We start from the raw sequence: 22,784 nt of genomic DNA on the forward strand, positions 1-22,784 counted from the left end.
CCATTTTTATTTCTTCATCTGAGAAATCCCTTTTTAGTTTCCTTGCCCATTTAGTAATTGGTTTGTTAGGTTTAGGAGGGATTAGTTTCTTGAGTTCCCTGTATATACTAGATGTTAACCCTTTGTCTGATATATTGCTGGTAAACATTTTTTCCCAATTAGTTGGTTGTCTTTCTAGCTTGGTTGCGATAGATTTAGCTGTGCAGAAACTTTTCATTTTAAGGTAGTCCCATTTGTGGAGTCTCTCTCCAATTTGTTGTGACCCTGGGACTCTGTTCAGGAAGTTCCTTCCTGTGCCTATTAGTTCAAGTGTCTCTCCTACTGTGTCCTGCAGTAGTTTCAGAGATTCAGGTTTAATGTTAAGGTCTTTAATCCATTTTGAGTTGACCTTGGTGCATGGTGATAGGCTGGGATCCACTTTTAGTTTTCTGCATGTGGCTGCCCAGTTTTCCCAGCACCAGCGGTTGAAGAGGCTGTGTTTCTTCCATTGTATGTCTTTGACTCCTTTGTCGAATACCAGCTGGCTGTAGGCCTGTGGATTTATTTCTGGATCTTCTATTCTGTTCCATTGGTCTTCGGGTCTGTTTTTGTGTCAGTACCATGCTGTCTTTGTTATTATAGCTCTATAGTAGAGTTTGAAGTTCGGCATGGATATCCCTCCCATGTTGTCTTTATTCCCTAGACTTGTTTTGGCTATTTTAGGTCTTTTGTTGTTCCATATGAATTTTTGGACTGTTTTCTGTATTTCAGTGATGTACGTCATTGGGATTTTAATAGGAATTGCACTGAATTTGTATATTAATTTTGGCAGTATTACCATCTTCACTCTATTGTCTGCCTATCCATGAGCATGGGAGGTCTTTCCATTTCCTAATGTCTTCTGCAATTTCTTTCTTTAACTTTTTATAGTTTTCATTAAATAGTTCTTTTACATCTTTGGTTAGGTTAATTCCTAAATATTTTATTTTTTGGGAGGTTATTGTGAATGGGGTTACTCCCTTTATTTCCCTCTCTTCTTGTACATTGTTAGTGTACAGGAAGGCAACTGATTTTTGTGGGTTTATTTTGTATCCTGCTACTTTGCTGAAGTGATTTATGATTTCTAAGAGTTTGGGGATGGGGTTTTTGGGATCGTGAAGGTATAGTATCATGTCATCTGCAAAAAGGGATAGTTTGACTTCTTCTTTCCCTATGTGGATCCCTTTAATGTCTTTTTCTTGCCTTATTGTCCTGGCTAAGGGTTCCAGGACTATATTGAAGAGGAGTGGAGACTGTGAGCATCCTTGCTTTGTTCCTGATTTTAGGAGAATTGGTTGTAGCTTTTCCCCATTAAGTATAATATTGGCTATTGGTCTGTCATAAATGGCTTTTATTGTTTTAAGAAATGTTCCTTCTATTCCTCTTTTCTCCAGAGCTTTTAGCATGAATGAATGTTGAATTTTATCAAAGGCCTTTTCTGCATCTGTGGAGATAATCATGTGATTCTTGACCTTGGCTCTGTTGATGTGTTGGATTACATGTATTGACTTACGTATGTTAAACCATCCCAGCATCTCTGGGATGAAGCCTACCTGGTCATAGTGTATGATTTTTTTTTATGTGTTTCTGGATTCTGTTAGCTAGAATCTTGTTAAGGATCTTTGCATCTGTGTTCATCAAGGAAATTGGCCTGTAATTCTCTTTTTTGGTTGGGTCTTTGCCTGGTCTGGGGATGAGTGTGATATTGGCTTCGTAGAATGAGTTTGGGATAGCTCCCTCCTTCTCTGTTTCTCTGAAGAGCTTGAGGAGTATGGGTATTAGTTCTTCTTTAAAGGTCTTATAGAATTCTGTTGTGAATCCATCTGGTCCTGGGCTTTTTTTTGTTGGAAGACTTTTGATAGCTTCCTGTATCTCGTTGTAGGATATTGGCTTATTTAATTGGTTTACTTCTTCTTTGCTCAGTTTGGGCAACTTGTATTTCTCTAAAATGCATCCATTTCTGCCAGTTTTTCTTCCTTTAAAGAGTATAACTTTTGAAAGTAGTCCGTTAGGATTGTTTGGATATCTTGGGTACGTGTTGTCATTTTTCCTGTGGCATCACTAATCCTGTTAATATGGGTTTCCTCTCTTCTTTTTTAAATTAATCTTGCCAACGGTCCATCACTTTTATTTATTTTTTCAAAGAACCAGCTTTTTTTTTTTTTTTTTTTATTGGCTAGTATCTCCTTTGAGGAATTGTAGAGCATTAGAACTTGGGCACCATAAAATATTGTTTACCTCACCAAAGGTCTGAATGCTCTATCTTGTCATTTGCATCCTGTGCTCCCAAACACTTTTCAGCTCTCCCAGAATTGCAAGGAATATAATTGGACCTGTTATTGTTGACAGTATGAGGCACTTTCAGTCTTGCTAGGATCTAGATTAGGGCTTAGTGGGAAAGGTCGGTGCTGTCAATTTCTCTTTGGAGGATTATCTCTCCGTTGGGGAAGCAGTAGAGCCTCCTCACTTTGGGACCTTAAAACTGTTTTAAGGTCACCAAATTCTGAGTGCTCTATCTTGTCGTTTGCATCCTGAGCTCGCTAACACTGGTCAGCTCTCCCAGAATTGGAAGAAAAAAATTGGACTGGTCTCTGTGGACAGTGTGAGGGGCATTAAGCCCTGATGGATGCAGACCAGAGTTGCCTGGGCTAGAAAAATGCAGTCTATTTCTATTTAGCGGATTTTCTCTCCTTTGGGGAAGGTGTAGAGCACTGACAACTTGGAGACCTTAAAACAATTGTTTTAAGGTCAAAGAACCAGCTTTTTGTTTGGTTAATTTTGGCTATAATTTTCTGATTTTCTAATTGGTTAATCTCTGCTCTTAATTTGGTTATCTGGCTCCATTTAGTAACTTTAGGTTCCATTTTTTCTTGTTTTTCTAGCTGTTTTAATTGCAACATGAGATTATTTACTTGGTCTGTTTCCATTTTCTTGATGTGGGCACCGAGGGCAATAAATTTGCCCCTCAGGACTGCTTTTGCTGTGTCCCACAAGTTTCTTTGCGAGGTGTTTTCATTTTCATTGAGTTGTAGGAAATGTTTTATTTCTTCTTTGATCTCTTCCGTTACCCAGGCATTGCTAAGAAGTGTGCTGTTCAATTTCCATGTATTAGAGAAATTTCTGCGGTATGTTTTGTTATTGAGAACTAGCTTGATTCCACTGTGGTCAGATAGGATACAGGGGATTATGTTGATACCTTTGTATTTGCTTAAGTTCCTTGCATGAACTATGATATGATCTATTTTGGAGAAAGTTCCATGAGCTGCTGAGAAGAATGTGTACTGTGTTGTTTTATGGTGAAATACTCTGTAGATGTCAGTTAACTCTGCTTGAAGTATGGCCTCACTTAATTCGGTAGCTTCTTTGCCAATCCTCTGGTTGGTAGACCTGTCCTTTGGTGAGAGTGGTATGTTAAAGTCTCTTAGTATTATTGTATTGGGATCTATTTTATTCTGTAAGTTTGAGAGTATTTGTTTAACATATCTGGGTGCACAAATATTTGGGGAATATAAGTTGATGATGGTAATATCCTCCTCTTGGATTGTTTCCTGTATTAATATGTAGTGTCTATCCTATCTTAAAAAAACAAACAAACAAACAAACAAAAACCCTACAGGCTGGGTGCTGGTGGCTCATGCCTGTAATCCTAGTTATTCAGGAGGCTGAGATCTGAGGATCACGGTTCAAAGCCAGCTCAGGCAGGAAAGTTCCTGAGATTCTTATCTCCAAAAACCACCAGAAAGATGGAAGTGGTGCTGCAGCTCAAGTGGTAGAGTGCTTGCCTTGAGCTGAAGAGCTGAGGGACAGCTCCCAGGCCCAGAGTTTAAGCCCTACAACTGACAAAAAAAAAAACCCCAAAAACCATACAGGGGTCAGAGATTTTTTTTTAAAATTGCAATGACTGTTTTCTTTATTGGGTTTTTGGAATTGGATTACAACCAACTCTCAAGACTACAAAAGCAATAAAAAGCAGCCAGCTATGTTTTACACCATGGTTTCACACAAAGCAGATAAAGAAACACCAGAATGTCTTATTTGCTATTTTTAAAAAATCGCTAAGGGCTTATGGCAGAAGAATGCTGAAAAAAATCACTGGGAATATGAATAAAGGCGTGTTTGTTATGGCAAAGTAGTCCTAAGAATTACAAAATCTGCAGAAGCTTGGTTAATCAAATACTGCAGGACTGGTTTAATCAGTATAAAATTGAAAGAGCTTTTAGATTCGTAGTAAAAGTCCCAATTTGGGGAAGGGCAAACTTCAAAACAGCAGCCAAGTAGGGAAGTTTAGGGCAAGGGATGAGTGAACAGGCACATTTGAACTGTGGGGACGCATTAACTGACCACTATCAAACCAGTGTAAGTTTCTTGGTTTCTCATGGAAAACATTTTACACACCTAAGTTCATCAGTGTCCAGATACTTATGCTCCTTTTTGTTTTCTTGGCTTGTTGGTGATAATACAACATAATATTGAATTTACTTCAATTCCTGTCCCATGTGGAAAAATTAGATGATTTCAAATATTTTCTTCAGCTCCACAATAAGCTGTCAATCACTCTTCTGCATTTCATCTCTGAACCAGTCTTTGAGTGCGTCAATGGACTGCTGGCTGATCTTGCTGACGAGAGTATCTGTAGCTTCAAAATGTCTCCCAAACATTTTGGGAGATTCACCAAGGATAGACTTCTTGTCCTTTTTTTGCAACATCCACTTGTTTATGATTTATTTCAATACTTGTTACTATTCCAATGTCAACAAAATTCTTGCTCGGAACACACATAGATGTCCTTTGTTTCACCTCACCAGCTTCTACAGTCATCCCCATCACTATTGGGCAGAGATGCTGTTCAAGTGGCAGAGCTCCTGCCTAGTAAACTTGAGGCCCTCAGTTCAAACTCTAGTACCACCAAAAAACAAAATAAAACCAACTCCCCCAAACAAAACAAAATGAAGGAGCCACTGTTCTCTAGGAAGTAAAATTCTGATGAAAAATTCTGTCTTCCGTAGCGTGCAAGGTAGTTCATGCCTGTAATCCCAGCATTTGGGAGGTTGAAACAAGAGGCCCATGAATTCTCAGGCCAGCCTGTGCTACATAGTGAGACCTTGTCTCAAAGAGAAAAAAAAATTAGTTTATGATCTTCATATAGTTAATTGTACTTAAAAAAAAACTTGTTATTATTAAAGTGTTGTACAGAGGGGTTGCCATTTCATAAGTCAGGTCATGAGTACATTTCTTTTTTGGACAATAGTTAGTTGCACTTTTATGTCTATTACCTGTTTCAGTTGTAGGCAAACTTGATTTGGCATTAGATCTGTCATCACCCTGTGGAGAACAGAGATAGCAACAATTACTATTCATCTTATTCAAAAAGAGATACTTTCCATATTCATAGTAACCTTACAAGATTAAATAAAAAGCTCATGTAGCTTAAATTTGGCAAAATGAATTTATTTTGTCCTTTTGAAAAAAAAAAAACTTTTACATAGTTGTGTTTATGTAAAGCAGTCTCTAATTAAGAGTCCCATTACATAAAAGGCTTTCTGAAGACTGAAATATGTTCAATAGCAAGCAAAATCTTTTTTGTTTTGTCAGTCATGGGGCCTGAACTCTAGGCCCCGGCACTGTCGCTCAGCTCTTCAGCTTAAGGCTAGTGCTCTACCACTTGAGCCATACCATCACTTCCGGCTTTTTCTTTTTTTTCTTTATGTGGTACTAAGGAATGGAACCCAGGGCCTCATGAATACAAGGCAAGCGCTCTACCACTGAGCCACCTTCCCAGCCCAAGCAAAATCTTTTACTGTGAATATATAGAAAAGAGTAAAGAACTTACACTATACCAGCATTTTTATGGAATACTTTCTAAAGTATTTTTCTAAAGAAAAATGTAAACTTCAAGGAAAGTGATTTATTTACATTTCTTCATTTGATTGAGAAAAATGTGGTCAAAAGATGCTAGATGAGCCGGGCACTGGTGGCTCACGCCTGTAATCCTAGCTACTCAGGAGGCTGAGATCTGAGGATTGAGGTTCAAAGCCAGCCTGGGCAGGAAAGTCTGTGAGACTCATCTCCAATTAACCACCAGAAAGTGGAAGTGGTGCTGTGGCTTAAGTGGTAGAGCAGTAGCCTTAAGCTGACAAGCTGAAGGATAGCACCCAGGCCCAGATTGACCAAAAATAAAAAAACGATGCTAGACGAGGGCTGGGAATGTAGCTCAGAGATACAAAGTTTGTCTAGCATGTACAAGGTTTGGATTCAATCTCAGTGCCTTAAGAACAAAATGATGTACATTCTAGAACAATATTCAAAGACAGGATGTTTTCAATTCACTGGCCAAAAGAATAAAAAACTAGCTAAATTGATATAAAGTTTACCACCAAAAAGGAAAGTAAGGTTAAGTTCATTGAAGAAGTAATAGTGGTTGCTTGGATTAGATGTAAAAAGTTGGCAAGGGAGTAGAGGCTAGAATAACAATGTAATACATTTTGGGGCCTTGACTTGAATTTAACTATATGACAACTAAGACATTTCTGAACTAAAAAATGACTTTGAAGCTTGTTTCTCCACATTTTCCAAAATTTACTATCTCTAGTTGAAACTGGGTCAGATGAAATTAACGGTAATTACAACTGCTTAAAGATAAAGCCAGGCACTGGTGGCTCACATCTATAATACTAGCTACCCAGGAAGCTGAGATCTGAGGATCGCAGTTGGAAACCAGCCCAGGCAGCAAAGTCCGTGAGACTCTTTTCTCCAATAAACCAGAAAACTGGAAGTGGCACTGTGGCTAAAGTGGCAGAGTGCTAACCTTGAGCTTAAGAGCTAAGGGACGGTGCCCAGGCCCACAGTTCAAGCCCCATGACCAACCCCCCCTCCCTCCAAAAAAAAAAAAGTCACCCTGTTGAGAATACTATTGGATAGATCAGTTTTCTGGTAATGAATCCTTAGTTTGATCACTCATGAGCTAAAGATTTTTTGTGTGTGTGTGTGCTAGTCATGAGGCTTCAACTCAGGGCCTTGGGCACTGTCCTTGCTCCTCTGTGCTCAAGGCTAGTATTCTACCACTTGAGTCACAGTGCCACTTCCAGCTTTTTCTGAGTAGTTTATTGGAGATAAGAGTCTCATGAACTTTTCTGCCTTGGGCTGGCTTCAAACTATGATCCTAAGATCTTAGCCTCCTGAGTAGCTAGGATTACAGAGGTGAGCCACTGGAGCTCAGCAAGATTAAGATTTTAAATATCAACTGTACTTACTAAGGAAACAGCTCAAACGTAGAGTTCATGCCTTGTACATGTAAGCTGTACTCTGTTTTTTAAAGATTAGAGAGGCGTATAAAGCTGGAAGTAGAGGTGTGGCTCAGATGGTAGAGCACCAGCGGTGGGCAAAAAAAGCCAAGTGAGAGTACAAGGCCCTAGTATAAGCGTGCATACGCATACACACACACACACACACACAAGTTTATTTTAATACAAGTAACAGGAACTAGGGAAAGGAGCCAAAGATTTGTGAGGCAAAAGTTGGTTAATTATAAGGAAATGAAACACTGCAATTCCAAATGATATGATCTAGGAAGGAGAAACTTAACTAAACAAAGACTGCTTGAGGGCCCATAATACAAACAGAAACTTAAGCATCTTAAGGAATAAAGAGGAGAAAATTAGTACATGATCATATTAGATGAGAAGGAAGGGCTGAAGCAGATGACATTAAAGGATAATGCAGACTATGCAACAAAACTGGATGTGAAGCCGGGCGCTGGTGGCTCATGCCTATAATGCTAGCTACTCAGGAGGTTGAGATCTGAGGATCTTGGTTCAAAGCCAGACCTGGCAGGAAAGTCCGTGAAACTCTTATCTCCAATAAACCACCAGAAAACCGGAAGTGGCACTGTGGCCCAAGTGGTAGAGTGTCTTGAGCTGAAGAGCTGAGGGACAGCGCCCAGGCCCAGAGTTCAAGGCCGACAACTGACCACCCCCCCCCCCCAAAAAAAAACAAAAAAAACTGGATGTGAGGAAAAACAATAAGGGACTTATAAATGATTTCTAAAAAAAAAAAGTACTTTTAGGGCTGGGAAGGTGGCTCAGTGGTAGAGTGCTTGCCTTGCATGCCTGGGGCCCTGGGTTCGATTCCTCAGCACCACATAAGCAAAAAGAAAAAAGCCAGAAGTGGCGCTGTGGCTCAAGTGGTAGAGCGCTAGTCTTGAGCTGAAGAGCTGAGGGACAGCGCCCAGGCCCAGAGTTCAGGCCCCACGACCGGACCCCCAAAAAAAAACCAACAACAAAAAATGTACTAGTGTTGGCTCACGTATATGGCTCAAGTGACAAAACACTTTCTAACAGCATAAGACTGAGTTCAAATCTCAGTACTGGAAAATAAAAATGTACTTTTATTTTGTTATGGGACACAGAGTCTGGGTGTTGTCCTGGGCTTTTTTGCTCAAGGCTAATGCTCTTATACTTTGAGCCACATCTCTACTTCCCATTTTTTAGGTGGCTATTTACAGATAAGAGTCTCATAGACTTTCCTGCCTGGGCTGGTTTTGAACTACCATCCTCAGACCTCAGCCTCCTGAGTAGCTAGAATTACAGGTGTGAGCCACTAGCACGTAGCTAAAAATGTATTTTGATTGAAACTATATCTCTAAATGACTTACATTCTAAGACACTAAAATAAATAATTCAAATCACTCTGGGACTATTAACTATATTTGGGAACTCTTGGAGAATAGGACAGTAAAACAATGTTATGACATCTCAGAAACTGATATAAACTCTATTTTTAGGTGTGGTTAAACAGCAAAGGAAATAAAACCATGCCTAAACACAATGTGCAACTGCTGTGAAAATAAAATAATCGTTTAGCTACATATCAGCAGCTCACAAATGTAACCTTAGCTACTCAGGAAGCTGAAGCTGAAGGACTAAGATTTGAAGCCAGTCTGAGCAGAAAAGTTTGATACACTCCATCTCCAAAACAACAATCAACACAAGAAAATATGTTGGAAATGATCTGTACAACTGGGGTGGGGGTGGGGATGGTTAGGGGAAAGGAAAGAGGGAGAATGAGGGAGGGGGTAACAAATTAGACAAGAAATGTACTCACTCCCCCATGGTATAACCCCTGCTTTCACTGTATTTGATGCTGGTATAATTTGTGGAGGGGAAGGGAAAAAATAAATCGTTTAAATAGGGATACAGGTGGACCCATTGCAACAATACGTTCAAGTTGTCATGTTGAAAAACGAACTTTACAACTTTGGTGGGGGGGCGGGAAGATTGGGTGGGGGAGGAGGGGGAGGGATGGGAAGGGATGGCAAGGGAAACAAAGGAGGAGGCTACAATGCTTGATAAGAAATGTACTCATTATCTTGCCCATGTAATTGTAACCCCTCTGTACAGTATTTTCATAAAAAGAAGAAAAAAAAACAGGGCTGGGAAGGTGGCTCAGTGGTAGAGTGCTTGCCTTGCATGCATGAGGCCCTGGGTTCAATTCCTCAGTACCACATAAGCAAAAAGAAAAAAGCCAGAAGTGGCACTGTGGCTCAAGTGGTAGAGCGCTAGCCTTGAGCTGAAGAGCTGAGGGATAGCGCCCAGGCCCAGAGTTCAGGCCCCATGACCAGACCCTCCCAAAAAAAGAAAAAAAAAAAGAAATGTACTCACCTCACTATCTTATTTATGTAACTGTAACCCCTCTGTATATTACCCTGACAATAAAATTTAAAAATAAATTAAAAAAACACAAAACCCCCAAAACAACCAGCAAAAAGCAGGGTTAGAGGTGTGGTTCATTTGGTAGAGTACCAGCTTAGCTAGTAAAAAGCTCCAAGTTCAAACTTAAGTACTGCTCCTACCCTCCCACAAAAAAGAAAAAAAAAATATTTAAAAAGCTCATCATGATGCTTTTGCAGATGTGATGGAAGGTAAGTCAGATTTATTTATCTCCCTCTCTTGCCTGGTCCTGGGGCTTGAACTCTGGGCCTGGGTACTGTCCCTGGGCTCCTTTTTTGTTTAAGGCTAGCATTCTACCACTTGAGCCATAGCACCACTTCTGGCTTTTTCTGTGATAAACTGGAAATAAGACTTTGCTACCCAGGTTGTCTTCGAACCGTGATCCTCAGATTTCAGCCTTCAGCTAGGATTACAGGCATGAGCCATAGGTGCTTTTTTTTTTTGTCAGCCGTGGGGCTTGAACTCTGGGCCTAGGCGCTGTCCCTAAGCTTGTCAGCTCAAGGCTAGTACTCTACCACTTGAGCCACAGCACCACTTATGGTTTTCTAGTGGTTAATTGGAGGTGAGAGTCTCATGGCCTTTCCTGCTCAGGCTAGGTTTGAACCATGATCCTCAGATCTCAGTCTCCTGAGTAACTAGGATTACAGGCATGAGCCACTAGTGCCCGGCTCATAAATGAAATTTTTATGAGAGTCTGAAGGTAGAAATGAAGAGCAATCTAAGTACATTCTGAAGGTGGAGGGTGCTGGGCATCCCTGTAGCTCATACTTTCTATTAGTGGTTGGCCAGCTTGCATCCAGATACGAGGAGATGCCAGACTCTAGCTTCCCCCAATTTCTCTTCTCATGAAGAGGACCAGATTCTTTTGCAGTATGCCTGTCAGTGAAATATATGGTGGTGAGAGGCAGTCATGGGTCCCAGTTTGTCTTGGTAGATTTCAGTTTGTCCCTATTCTCCATGGTTTCATGTCATCATTGCCTCCTTCCCACTGCACTGTTGACTTGAAATAGTTTCAGGATCACTCATAGCAGTGAGGTAGCAGGCTTTCATAAACTCCTACTAGTTCTCTCTTACACATGTAGAATAGAACTTCCTTAAGAAAGTTTTGAAAAACATTAATGAAACAGTTCTATGTTATACAAATAAGAAATCAAAAAAAGGCCAGCAAAAGGTTAATATGGAAGAGGATTACAGATAGTTTTATTAGGAGTTATCTATGCATAATAGATAATATGCTTCAATAATGACCAGGGAGATGGTTCATAAGGTTATGAAATTATCATAAGATGTAATGAAGTCAGGGGTCAGCATTAAAAAGGGCAAGAGGGAAGCTAGGCATAGTGGCTCATACCTATAATCTTCAATTATTTGGAAGGCTGAGATGTGGGGTGGGGGGTGGGGGGAAGAGGATCATGGTATGAGGTCAACCTAAACAATGAACCCTGAAGAACCCATCTCAACAGAAAAATCTTTTTGTTTCTGTTTATAATGTTTTATTGTATATAAAGAGGCTGCTAAATAGAAAAAATCTTTGTGTACAAACAACCATGAAGGAAATGTGCATAAACACAAATCAACCCCCCCCCTCCGCCCCGAAATCTACAAAAGTACCACACACTGAAGATTCTATTTTTCTTACTGTAACAGCCTGAAATCTATCCGTTTGCATTACAAAACAGCCAAAAAGGACAGACAGGATGACCTGATTTCCAAAGGTGGCAAAATAGTGTAAGAATCTCTTGAATCCTAACTTGATCACACAGAGGGATTCTAGGAATTGACTTATGGACAATTTTTTTCTTCAAACAAACCAATACACAAGCACTATTGTCATAGGACCTAGGATTAGGAGCACATGGGAATAGAACTACAAAAAAAGCTAATTTACTTTAAATTGTTTACTATGGAGACAAAGAATAAACAAAAACTCAAAATAGAAATTAAGAATTGAAAGTAAAAAGCTGAAAATACAAGCCTTTATATTACAGTACATACAATTACATAATTTATTAAAATTAATATAATACATAAATATTAAGAATAGTCACTTTTAGATTCAATAATTACTTCAAATAGAGAAATTCAACAGAAAAATCTTGTTGTGACAGAAGCATCTGTCATCCCAGCTATATGGGAAATATAAATAGGACTATAGTTCAGGCTGGCCCTGGTAAAAATTGAGACTCTATCTCAAAAATAATCATAGTAGGGGCTGGGAAGTTGGCTTAGTGGTAGAGCGCTTGCCTTGCATGCCAGAGGCCATGGGTTCGATTCCTCAGCACCACATGAGCAAAAAGAAAAGCCGGAAGTGGCGCTGTGGCTCAAGTGGTAGAGCGTTAGCCTTGAGCTGAAGAGCTGAGGGACAGCGCTCAGGCCTAGAGTTCAGGCCCCACGACCGGACCCAAAAAAACAAACAAAAATAATCATAGTAAGCACGGCACAGGTGGCTCACACATGTTATCCTAGCTACTCAGAAGCATAAGATCTCAGGATTGTGGTTCAAGCCAGCCCAGGCAGAAAGTCCATGATACTTGTAGCTCCAACTAACTACTTAAAGAAAAAAAAAATGCTGGAAGTGGAGCTATTGCTTAAGTGGTATAGTGCTAGCAAAAAGCTCAGGGACAGTGCCTAGGCCCTGAGTTCAAGCCCCAGGATTGGTATTAAAAAAAAAAACAACAAAAAAACCCAGAGCAATAAAGGGCTAGAGGTATGGCTCACGCAGTAGAACTTCTGTTTAGCAAGTGTGAAGTCAAACCTCAGTACTGCCAATAAAAGGAGCATGAGGCAAGAATTTGAAACTGTTTTAATAAATTAGAGAAGTACAAATGTACAAACAGAAATTTTAAATATTCAGGAAAAATTAAAGATACAAGATGTAGAAATCAATGATCATTTATGAATATAACTAACACACTGAGAATTACAGTAGATATTAAGCACAATGAACACCAAAAGCTAAAAAAGCCAACTGAAAACTCAAAGCAGCCAAAGAATCTTGCTATACAGTTTGCATATGGAAGACAGAAAACTTTGGGACATTTATTAAGGATTAATGATGGATTATGAAAGGTACATAAGGTAGAGGTTCTTGACAATTTTGCGGACTAGGACTCAAATTATTTTGCATGTTTATTAGATAACAGAGTTAATTTGGTATTACCTTAACAGGTAATAAACTACACTAAAACAAATCACGCTAAATAACCCATGCTACAAAATAACAATGAGAAAAATCACAATTACCTTTCAAATAGAATCAAATAGGATTTATGAGAGCTGCATGATTTGTGGTATGTTAAAACTAGTTTCTTAAGCTTCATTGTATTTCATGCTATTCCAGATTTCAGGCTGCTATTAAACCAGTCCATGGGAAAGTGAAAGACCTACCTGTGCACTCCCTCCCCAAAGTGCCTGATGAGTTACTATAACAAGAGATATCTTAAGGGTTGTGAAGGCAGAAGTATGAGGCAAGGCAGCAGCAGAGCCCACTTGATTCAACCCTGCCAGTGACTACAGGTTCAAAAGAGGAAAAGACATACGCAGCACTGTCAGCCAGGTAGATCTGACTAGTGCAATTAGAAAAGAAAAGGTTTTGATAAATTGTCAATGGTTTACTGACATATTAATAAGCTCAAAGAAGAATATGCTGCAAGCAGGGGGTGGGGGTAGAGGGTGGGGGGTAACTCCCATCATTTATACAACAGTTTATCTGCCAGTATAATTCAGGATATTCATAATAACACATTAAGAATTAAGAGGTATGACCTTATGCAGAAAGAAGCCAGAGAACATTAACATTTTTAGCAACAGGTTTGAAACTAATGAGTCTTCTGCTATTCCTATGGTAAGAGAAACAAATACAGCCAAAGACCTCATCTGGAGCAGATTGGCATGAGTCAACAGTACTTTTTTTTTAAGTAATAATCCAAATGGGATTTAGTATGATGCAATTTTCTGGCTCTAATGTGGGAAATCAGGACATGTAGATTCTGCTTCACATCTTAAAAGACCAATGTTTTTTTCTTACCTCCCAGTAGTGGCTTGAATTCAGGGCCTGGGCACTGTTCCTGAGTTTCTTTTGTTCAAGGCTAGCACTCTACACAGCGCCACTTCCAACTTTTTCTGTACATGTGGTACTGAGGAATCTAACTCAGGGCTACATATATGCTAGGCAAACACTCTACCACGAAGCCACATTCCCAGCTCCCCCCCTCCCATTTTTATTACCTTCTCTCTTTTTTTTTTTTGTCAGCTGTGAGGCTTGAACTCAGGGCCTGAACACTGTCCCTAGGCCTCTTTGTGCTCAATGCTAGCACTCTACCACTTGAGCCCTAGTGCCACTTCCAAGAAGACCAGAATTTAATTTCTGCTTCTGTGAAATTTTAGATGATCCTTAAAAGGGAAAAGTACAATTTCCCTTTTTTATCTTTTTTCTTTTATCAATATTAAAATTAGTTAGATATATTAAAGATACTAACGGAGTCTACTGTATATAAAAATACTTATTGGGACTGGGAAGGTGGTTCAGTGGTAGAGTGCTTGCCTTGCATGCATGAAGCCCTGGGTTCGATTCCTCAGCACCACATAAGCAAAAAGAAAAAAGCTGGAAGTGGCGCTGTGGCTCAAGTGGTAGAGCGCTAGCCTTGAGCTGAAGAGCTGAGGGACAGCGTGCAGGCCCAGAGTTCAAGCCCCACGTCTGACAAAAAAAAAAAAAAAAGAGCATGGAGGGCTGGGAAGGTGACTCGGAGGTAGAGTGCTTGCCTCATATGCATGAGGCCCTGGGTTCCATTCCTCTGTACCACATAAGCAGAAAAAGCCAGAAGTGGCACTGTGGCTCAAGTGGTAGAGCACTAGCCTTGAGCTGAAGAGCTGAGGGACAGTGCCCAGGCCCAGAGTTCAGGCCCCATGACCAGTTAAAAAAAAAAAAAAAAAGAGCATGGGGAATAATCTTGAAATTTAAGTATTTAAAGACTGTGTGTATAAATAAGGGCTTTAGAATAACTGTCTCCACTGTTGTAACTGATGTTGTTTTCCAGGATGTGAGGACATGTGTGACACTTCTTATATCTGCACGGTGTGGTAAAGCGGGATCTTGTAAAGTAAAACAAAACAAAACAAAACCCCTATGCCAGGTATTATCAGTAGCTTAAAACACATAATAAAGTAGAATGCCAGATATACAGTTGTACAGTCAGTGTCATGGGATAAGGGATTTTAATTCACAGAATGCCAAACTAATGATCAATAAAGTACACCTGGAATTAGAAAAACATTAAAAAAAACTATTACAGTATGGCAGTATCTCAGTGTGGATATTTTTCTCTGGGAAACACTGACAAAGATACAAGGCTCACAGCAGCATGATTCTGGAACATGATAAGGCAATGTAAGGAAACACTTCTAGTCATCTGTAAAGCATACAGTAATGATGCCCCTCCCCATTGTGTTTTATGGTATTTAGGTCATTTCCAAACCAATAGTGTACAGTAGCCATTTTTCAATATCTAGACACAGCAATGTAACAATTTTTTGCATGAACTCTTACCACTAACAAGGCACTATCATCAGTGTGCTGAGACCTTCTGGATGGAAAGGGACACTAGAGAGGTGAAGAAAAATGAAGCAATGTCAAAAACAAACTGGGGACATGGTGATGCATTTCACAAATACGCATATAAGAAAAGCAACATATGAAGACATACTCTAGGAGATGCTGGACATACAGGACCATAATTACAGTCATCTGCATTCATCCATCATACTGGTGAGTAAGCTGATTCTGAGAACTGAAAGAGTTTAGACAACTTCAAATATAATATGACTACCTAAAAACTTCTAGAACAAGGAGCAGAGAAACTCTCTGTTCACAGAAGAGAAAGATCAAGTATAGTTGCAGCAATTACATAAAGAATTTATGAAGCTGGGCACCAGTGGCTTATACTTGTAATCCTAGCTACTTAGGAGCCTGAGATCTGAGGATTGTGGTTTGAAGCTAGCCTGGGCAAAAAAGTCCCTGTGAGACTCTTATCTCCCAATTAACCACTCAAGAAGGCAGAAGTGGTGCTATAGCTCAAGTGGTAGACTGCCAGCCTTAAGCTCAAAGATGCTCAGGGACAGCACCCAAGCCCTGAGTTCGGATCTCACAACTGATCAAAAAAATAAAAAAATAAAAAAGAATTTATGAATCAGACACAAATTAAAAAAATAAGCCCTTGCCAGGTGCTGGTGGCTCTTGCCTGTAATCAATCCTAGCTACTCAGGAGGCTGATGTCTGAGGATCATGGTTCAAAGCCAGCCTGGGCAGGAAAGTCCATGAGACTCTTATCTCCAATTAGCCACCAGAAAACTGCAAGTGGCACTGTGGCTCAAGTGGTAGAGTGCTCAACTCATTAAGCTTTGGTTTTTAAGGGTTAGTGAAGAAGTATTACTATGTAAAGGAAAAGACAGTAAAAATACTTTACTGACTTAGGTTTTTTACAATGTGTGAAGTCTGTACATAAGGACAATTAATTATTGTATGTCCAATAAGATTTATTTAAAACACCTTGTTATTAATAATTTGAAACATGTGTATATATATTTTATTTATTTTTTGCCAGTCCTGGGGCTTGAACTCAGGGCCTAGGCATTGTCCTTGAGCTTTTTTGTTCAAGGCTAGCACTCTACCACTTGAGCCACAGTGCCACTTCTGGCTTTTTCTGTTTATGTGGTACTAAGGTATAAACCCAGGGCTTCATAATGCTAGGCAAGCACTCTATCACTAAGCCACATTCCCAGCCATATATATATATATATGGCTGGGAATATATATATATATATTTTTTTTTTTGGGGGGGGGGGGTCAGTCATAGAGTTTGAACTCAGAGCCTGGACACTGTCTCTGAGCGTTTTTGCTCAATCACTTGGAGCCACTTCTGTTTTTCTGGTGGCTAATTAGAGATAAGAATCTCATATACTTTTCTGCTCACTGGTGGCTTTGAATCATGATCCTTCTTTTTTGTTGTTGTTGTTGGTCATGGGGCTTGAACTCTGGGCCTGAGTGCTGTCCCTCAGCTCTTCAGCTCAAGGCGAGCGCTCTACCATTTGAGCTACAGCGCCACTTCCGGAGTTCTAGTGGTTTATTGGAGATAAGAGTCTCAAGGACTTTCCTGCTGTGGCTGGCTTTGAACCAGGATCCTCTTATCTCAGCTTCCAGAGTAGCTAGGATTACAGGTGTGAACCTCAGGTGCTCAACCAATTTAAAACATTTTAATTAATTAATTTTTTAGTGTTTTATTTATTTTTTATTGTGAAAATACTGTACAGAGGGGTTACAATTACATGGGCAAGACAATGAGTACATTTCTTATCAAGCATTGTAGCCTTCCCCTTTGTTTCCCCTTCCCATCCGCCCCCCCCGCCCCCCCCAATCCTCCTCGCTCCCCCGGCCCCCCCCCCAAAACATTTTATTTTATTTCTCCCCACCTCGTAAAACATTTTAAACAGTATACTTTCTCATACCAAAAAAACTTGTGTGCCAACTTATGCTGAAAATTGATGCTGTAAAAGCCTCACATTAGCTTTGCAAACAATGTTTTATATATAAAGTCTAAATTCAAACAAAATGGTATCTGTAGATTTTTAGGAAAAACATCATAAATTGAAAAAACAGAAAAGGCAAAAAAAGGACAAAATCAACTATGATCAAAATGTTCACTTAGTATGTCTCATTTTTGCTGATCCAATTGGATACATTTTAAAAGGTAAAGCAATTCATTTTAATGATTTATTTATAATGGCATTATAAAGTTTATAGCTACAAAGTACAATGTGTAATATTTAAATAAACACTGAAGTTGAACTACTCTGGGAAGATTCCTTTTTTTTAAAGGCCAGTACCATCTATGTGCATCAGCCATAGTTCTCAGGATTCTCTCTCGCTACACAGTGTATTTTGAAATGGCTGCAAAGGGGATGATGCTTCTGGGAAACTTGGGGAAGTAAATATTATCTCTAGATAGACATGCATAAGCTCTTAGCCTGTATCTTACTCTCCTGAATTATAGGACATGTCAACATTATCACATCTGTGTACTCAGTGTTTTTCAATGTATTCCCAGAATATTTCAACTCTAATTTCACACAAAAAATTGAACTTGAGATCAAATTTTTGTGTGAAAATTAGTTTAGTCTTGTGTGTGTGTGTGTGTGTGTGTGTGTGTGTGTGTGTGTGCGCGTGCGCGCGCGCGCACATGCGCGCGCAACAGTCCTAGGGTTTGAACTCAGAGCCCAGGTACTGTCTCTGATCTTTTTGGCTCAAGGCTAACACTATACCACCTGAGCCATAGTTCCACTTTCAACTTTTTTTGGTACTTAATTGGAGAGTGTCATGGACTTTCCTGCGCAGGCTGGCTTGGAATAGCAATCCTGACACCTCAGCCTTCTGAGTAGCTAGGATTATAGGTGTGAACTACCAGCGACTAACTTATGGTGCTTTAGAGGAAAAAAAAAAGCAGTATTCTAATCACTGAAAACACAATAAATCACATGCAAAACATTTCATTTCAATCCCAAAGAAAAAGTGATTACACAGACTTACCTCACTGTCTATGGGGGATAGACTTTTTTGTGGACTTTGTGATGTTTTTTGCTATAAAAAAAAAAAGTTGGTTAGAATCTGGAATATAGAAAATGATCATTTCTCTCCTGAAATAGTCACACTAATTTCTTGTACATACTGTTTTTCTAGAGCTACTTACTAGTCAAGATGTTTTCCTCTCACTTGAATATCTCAAATAAAATATCTTAAATATCTCAAATATCTTAAATAAATATCATGATCTTTGTTATGAGACTACAGACTAAGGAAATGGTGGTTGTATAGGAAAGTGTTATGTCTAATAACAACTTGCTAGTTCCAAAAGTAAGATAAAGTTAGGTGTTGGTGGCTCACGCCTGTGATCTTAGCTACTCAGGAGGCGGAGATCTAAGGACTGCAGTTCAAAGCCATGAGACTCCAACTAACCACCAACTTCCAGTGGGGCAGTAGCTTAAGTGGTAGAGTGCTAGCCCTGAGGAAAAAGAGCTCAGTCAGTACCTAGGCCCACCTAAAAAAAAAAACCCAAGGTAATAAATTCTATTAGTTTACAAGTAGTCAAAATGAATACTTCAATGAAAACAATAAAAAGTGTTTACTATACATAGAAGCACAACTTGCCTTGACGAAGTCCAGCACAGCATCCCTTTGAATCTGTTTGGTCCGTATTTTCTCCTCCTCATACTGTAGGGCAGCAAGCTGGGCCTCTCTCCGAGTGCGCTCTACTAGTTGTTCTCTTCTCCCATGAAGTTCCAGGTCTGTATGTGAAAGCTGGAACAACGGTATCGTTTTGCAACTTAACATCTCTCCACTGCTGACTCAAGTAACTTACTTTACAGTCACATAGCATTTCTTTAAATGTGTTTACTACTAATCTTCCCATGTTTACACTCTTCTTATAAAACTACCATTGTAGGAAAACATTTTCTTTTCCTCTCTCTCTGGTTTTTCTTTTTTTTGGTCGGTCATGGGGCTTGAACTCTGGGCTGGGCACTGTCCCTCCTCAGCTCTTCAGCTCAAGGCGAGTGCTCTACCACTTGAGCTACAGTGCCACTTTCAGTTTTCTGGTGGTTTATTGGAGATAGGAGTCTCATGGTCTCTCCTGCCCGGGCTGGCTTTGAACCGCGATCCTCAGATCTCAGCCTCCTGAGTAGCTAGGATTATAGGCGTGAGCCACCAGCGCCCGGCTCTCTCTGGTTTTTCTGAGGCTGGGTCTTATTATGTAGCCCAAGTTGGCCTTGAACACATTGTCGAGGATAGCCTCAAACTTCTAATCCTGCCTCAGTCTCCCAAGTGCTAGAATTAGAGGTATGCATCACACACAACTTATTTATTTTCTGTGTGGTGTTTAATACACTGTTAGCAAGTATCATGTGCACTTATCTGTCAACTAATGTCAACTTAAGTGCTATAAAAGAAAACTACTTTAAAAAAATGAATAGGGACTAGGAAGGTGGTTCAGTGGTAGAGTGCTTGCCTTGCATGCATGAGGCTCTGGGTTCTATTCCTCAGCACCACATAAGTAGAAAAAGCTGAAGTGGCACTGTAGCTCAAGTGGTAGAGTGCTAGCCTTGGGCTGAATTACTGAGGGACAGAGCCCAGGCCCAGAGTTCAAGCGCGCGCACGCACACACACACAGACACACACAGACACACAGACACAGACACACACACACACACACACAAAATGCAAATTAAAACAATGAAAATAAATAAGTGAATCTATTAACAATTACCTGATAGTGACTTGGTGACAGCAACAAAAGAGAAGATGGCTCAACTGGAACCCTGATTTTTAAAAAAAGAAACATTTGATAACAAGATAGACATCTAGAAACAAGCAACATTTGTATTGTTAATGTAACGTTCAATCAATCAATAAGCAAGCTGTCTAGTTAGCAATGACAGAATAACTTCATTTTCTAAACCTGAGCTCACTTCATTAAATTAAACCACAGGAATAACTGATGTTTCCAACTCATGTTTCATGAGATGATACCACTGATTATTCTGTAGCTAGCTAACAACTGTCTGCATGAGCCAACACTAACAATACAGGGATAGCTGAGATCACTTTACAAAGGCTATCATTTCTTTATAACATACATATTATCTGCTTTCCTACCATGATTCAAACAAGGCACATGTAAGTTGAGATCTTTTTATATAACAATCTACTTTTATCAAAAGAAACCTGAAATAACATAACCTGTTAATTGTACTTGTAAAGTATTTCTACTCTTTTTTTGTTTGTTTTGGTGCTGGTGCTGGTCCTGGGACTTGAACTCAGGGCCTAAGTGGTATCTCTGAGCTTTTTTTTTCTTTTTTTTTGAGGGTGGGGGGCGGTCGTGGGGCCTGAACTCTGGGCCTGGGCGCTGTCCCTCAGCTCTTCAGTTCAAGGCTAGCACTCTATCACTTGAGCCACAGCGCCACTTCCGGCTTTTTTCTTTTTGCTTATGTGGTGCTGAGGAATCAAACCCAGGGCCTCATGCATGCAAGGCAAGCGCTCTACCACTGAGCCACCTTCACAGCCCCTTGAGCTTTTTTTTTTCAAAGCTATCACTGTACCACTTGAGCCACAGCACCACTTATTGCTTTTTTTGGGTTATTAATTAGAGACAAGAGTCTCATGGACTTTCCTCTCTAATGTGGCTTTGAACTGTGATTCTTAGATCTTAGCCTCGAGTAGCCAGAATTACAGGCATGAACCACCAGCATCTGATAGCATTTCTATTCTTATTTTCAACTGATAAACCTATTTTAATAATGAAAATAAAGATTCTGTTCATTTTCATTTTTATTATTTTGTCAGTCATGGGGCTTGAACTCCCAGGGCCTGGCCGCTGTCCCTCAGCTCTTCAGCTCAAGGCTAGCACTCTGCCACTTGAGCCACAGCGACACTTCCGGTTTTCTGGTGGTTTATTGGAGATAAGAGTCTCACAGACTTTTCCTGCCTGGGCTGGCTTTGAACCTGATCCTCAGATCTCAGCCTCATAAGTAGCTAGGATTATAGGCATGAGCCATCGGCGCCTGGCTTAATTTTTATTTTTATTGGTTGTGGGCTAGAACTCAGGGCCTAGGCACTGAGCTTTTTCATTCAGCACCACTTCCTGATTTTTCTTTCTTTCTTTTTTTTTTTTGTTGGTCGTGGGGCTTGAACTCTGGGCCTGGGCGCTGTCCCTCAGCTCTTCAGCTCAAGGCGAGCGCTCTACCACTTGAGCTACAGCGCCACTTCCGGTTTTCTGGCGGTTTATTGGAGATAGGAGTCTCACGGTCTCTCCTGCCCGGGCTGGCTTTGAACCGCGATCCTCAGATCTCAGCCTCCTGAGTAGCTAGGATTACAGGCGTGAGCCACCAGCGCCCGGCTCCTGATTTTTATTCTGAAGAAAAAGATGAGCCAGTAACTAGTGAAGCTGAAAAATCAATATATACATATTTAATTACACAGTTTTTAAATACATACCTACTACGTGCCAATTACTTTAGGTACTAAATCACAAGAACCTAGAAGCTGGGAACTGGTGGTTCATGCAATTCTAGCTACTCAGGAGGCTGAAATCTGAGTATCATGGCTCAAAGCCAGTCAGGGCAGGAAAGTGCATAGGGTTCTCATCTCCAACTAACCAGCAAAAAGACAGAAGTAGAATTTTGACTCAAGTGGTAGGCACTTAGTTTTGAGCAAAAAATCCTCAGGAATAGTGCCCCAGTACTAGTGTGCAGGTGTGTGCATGGTTGTGTGCACACCCCCTACCACCAAAAAGACAAAACAACCTTAAAATAACAGCTCTAGGGCTGGGAAGTTGGCTCAGTGTTAGAGCGCTTGCCTTGCATGCCTGAGGCCCTGGATTCGATTCCTCAGCACCACATAAGCAAAAAGAAAAAAGCCAGAAGTGGCGCTGTGGCTCAAGTGGTAGAATGCTCGCCTTGAGCCGAAAAGCTGAAGGACAGCGCCCAGACCCAGAGTTCAAGCCCAACAACCGACCAAAAAGAAAAAAAAAGAAAGAATTGTGTTCATTACCTGACTTATGAAATAGTAATTCCTCTATACAACACCTTAATAATAAAAGTAAATTAAAAAAAAAACAGATGACTGACAGGGCACTAGTAGCTCATGCCTATAATCCTTAGCTACTCAGGAGGCTAAGATCTAAGGATCACCATTCAAAGACAACCAAGGCAGGAAAACTTATGAGACTTTTATCTCCAATTAAGCACCAAAAAAGACAGAAGTGGAGCTGTGGCTCAAGTGAGTGAGCACGAGTCTTGAAAACAAAAGCTTGGGGACAGCACCCAGACCCTGAGCTCAAGCCCCAAAGGAGAAAAAAACTTAGGAAAATCTTTAAACTCTCCTTATGCATGAATCCACACATTATTGGCACAAAATTTCATTGCTATTAACTACCTTCAAATCAGTTAACTGTAAAGTAATGGTTTAGGTAATTTGCATTTTGGAATCAAATCAAATCA

The 22,784-nt window shown here is 40.1% G+C and overlaps 1 protein-coding gene across 3 annotated transcripts in view; it reads right to left on the reverse strand.

Annotated features, from left to right (window-relative positions):
• Lrch3 (leucine rich repeats and calponin homology domain containing 3) overlaps window positions 1–22,784 on the reverse strand; it is a 107,801-nt gene that overhangs the window by 20,955 nt on the left and 64,062 nt on the right. For 2 of the 3 annotated variants that reach the window (XM_042668557.1, XM_042668571.1), the window contains exons 11-15: window positions 20,054–20,105; window positions 18,940–19,089; window positions 18,322–18,372; window positions 15,289–15,342; window positions 5,292–5,340 (exon numbers count right to left, since the gene is read on the reverse strand). In XM_042668557.1, the coding sequence (XP_042524491.1) occupies window positions 5,292–5,340; window positions 15,289–15,342; window positions 18,322–18,372; window positions 18,940–19,089; window positions 20,054–20,105 (356 nt within the window). The remainder of the gene's footprint in view (window positions 1–5,291; window positions 5,341–15,288; window positions 15,343–18,321; window positions 18,373–18,939; window positions 19,090–20,053; window positions 20,106–22,784) is intronic. The other variant, XM_042668563.1, reaches the window with a different exon arrangement.

This window comes from Dipodomys spectabilis, unplaced genomic scaffold (genome assembly GCF_019054845.1).
Source record: "Dipodomys spectabilis isolate Male_0828 unplaced genomic scaffold, ASM1905484v1 ptg000017l, whole genome shotgun sequence".
Taxonomy (NCBI): domain Eukaryota; kingdom Metazoa; phylum Chordata; class Mammalia; order Rodentia; family Heteromyidae; genus Dipodomys; species Dipodomys spectabilis.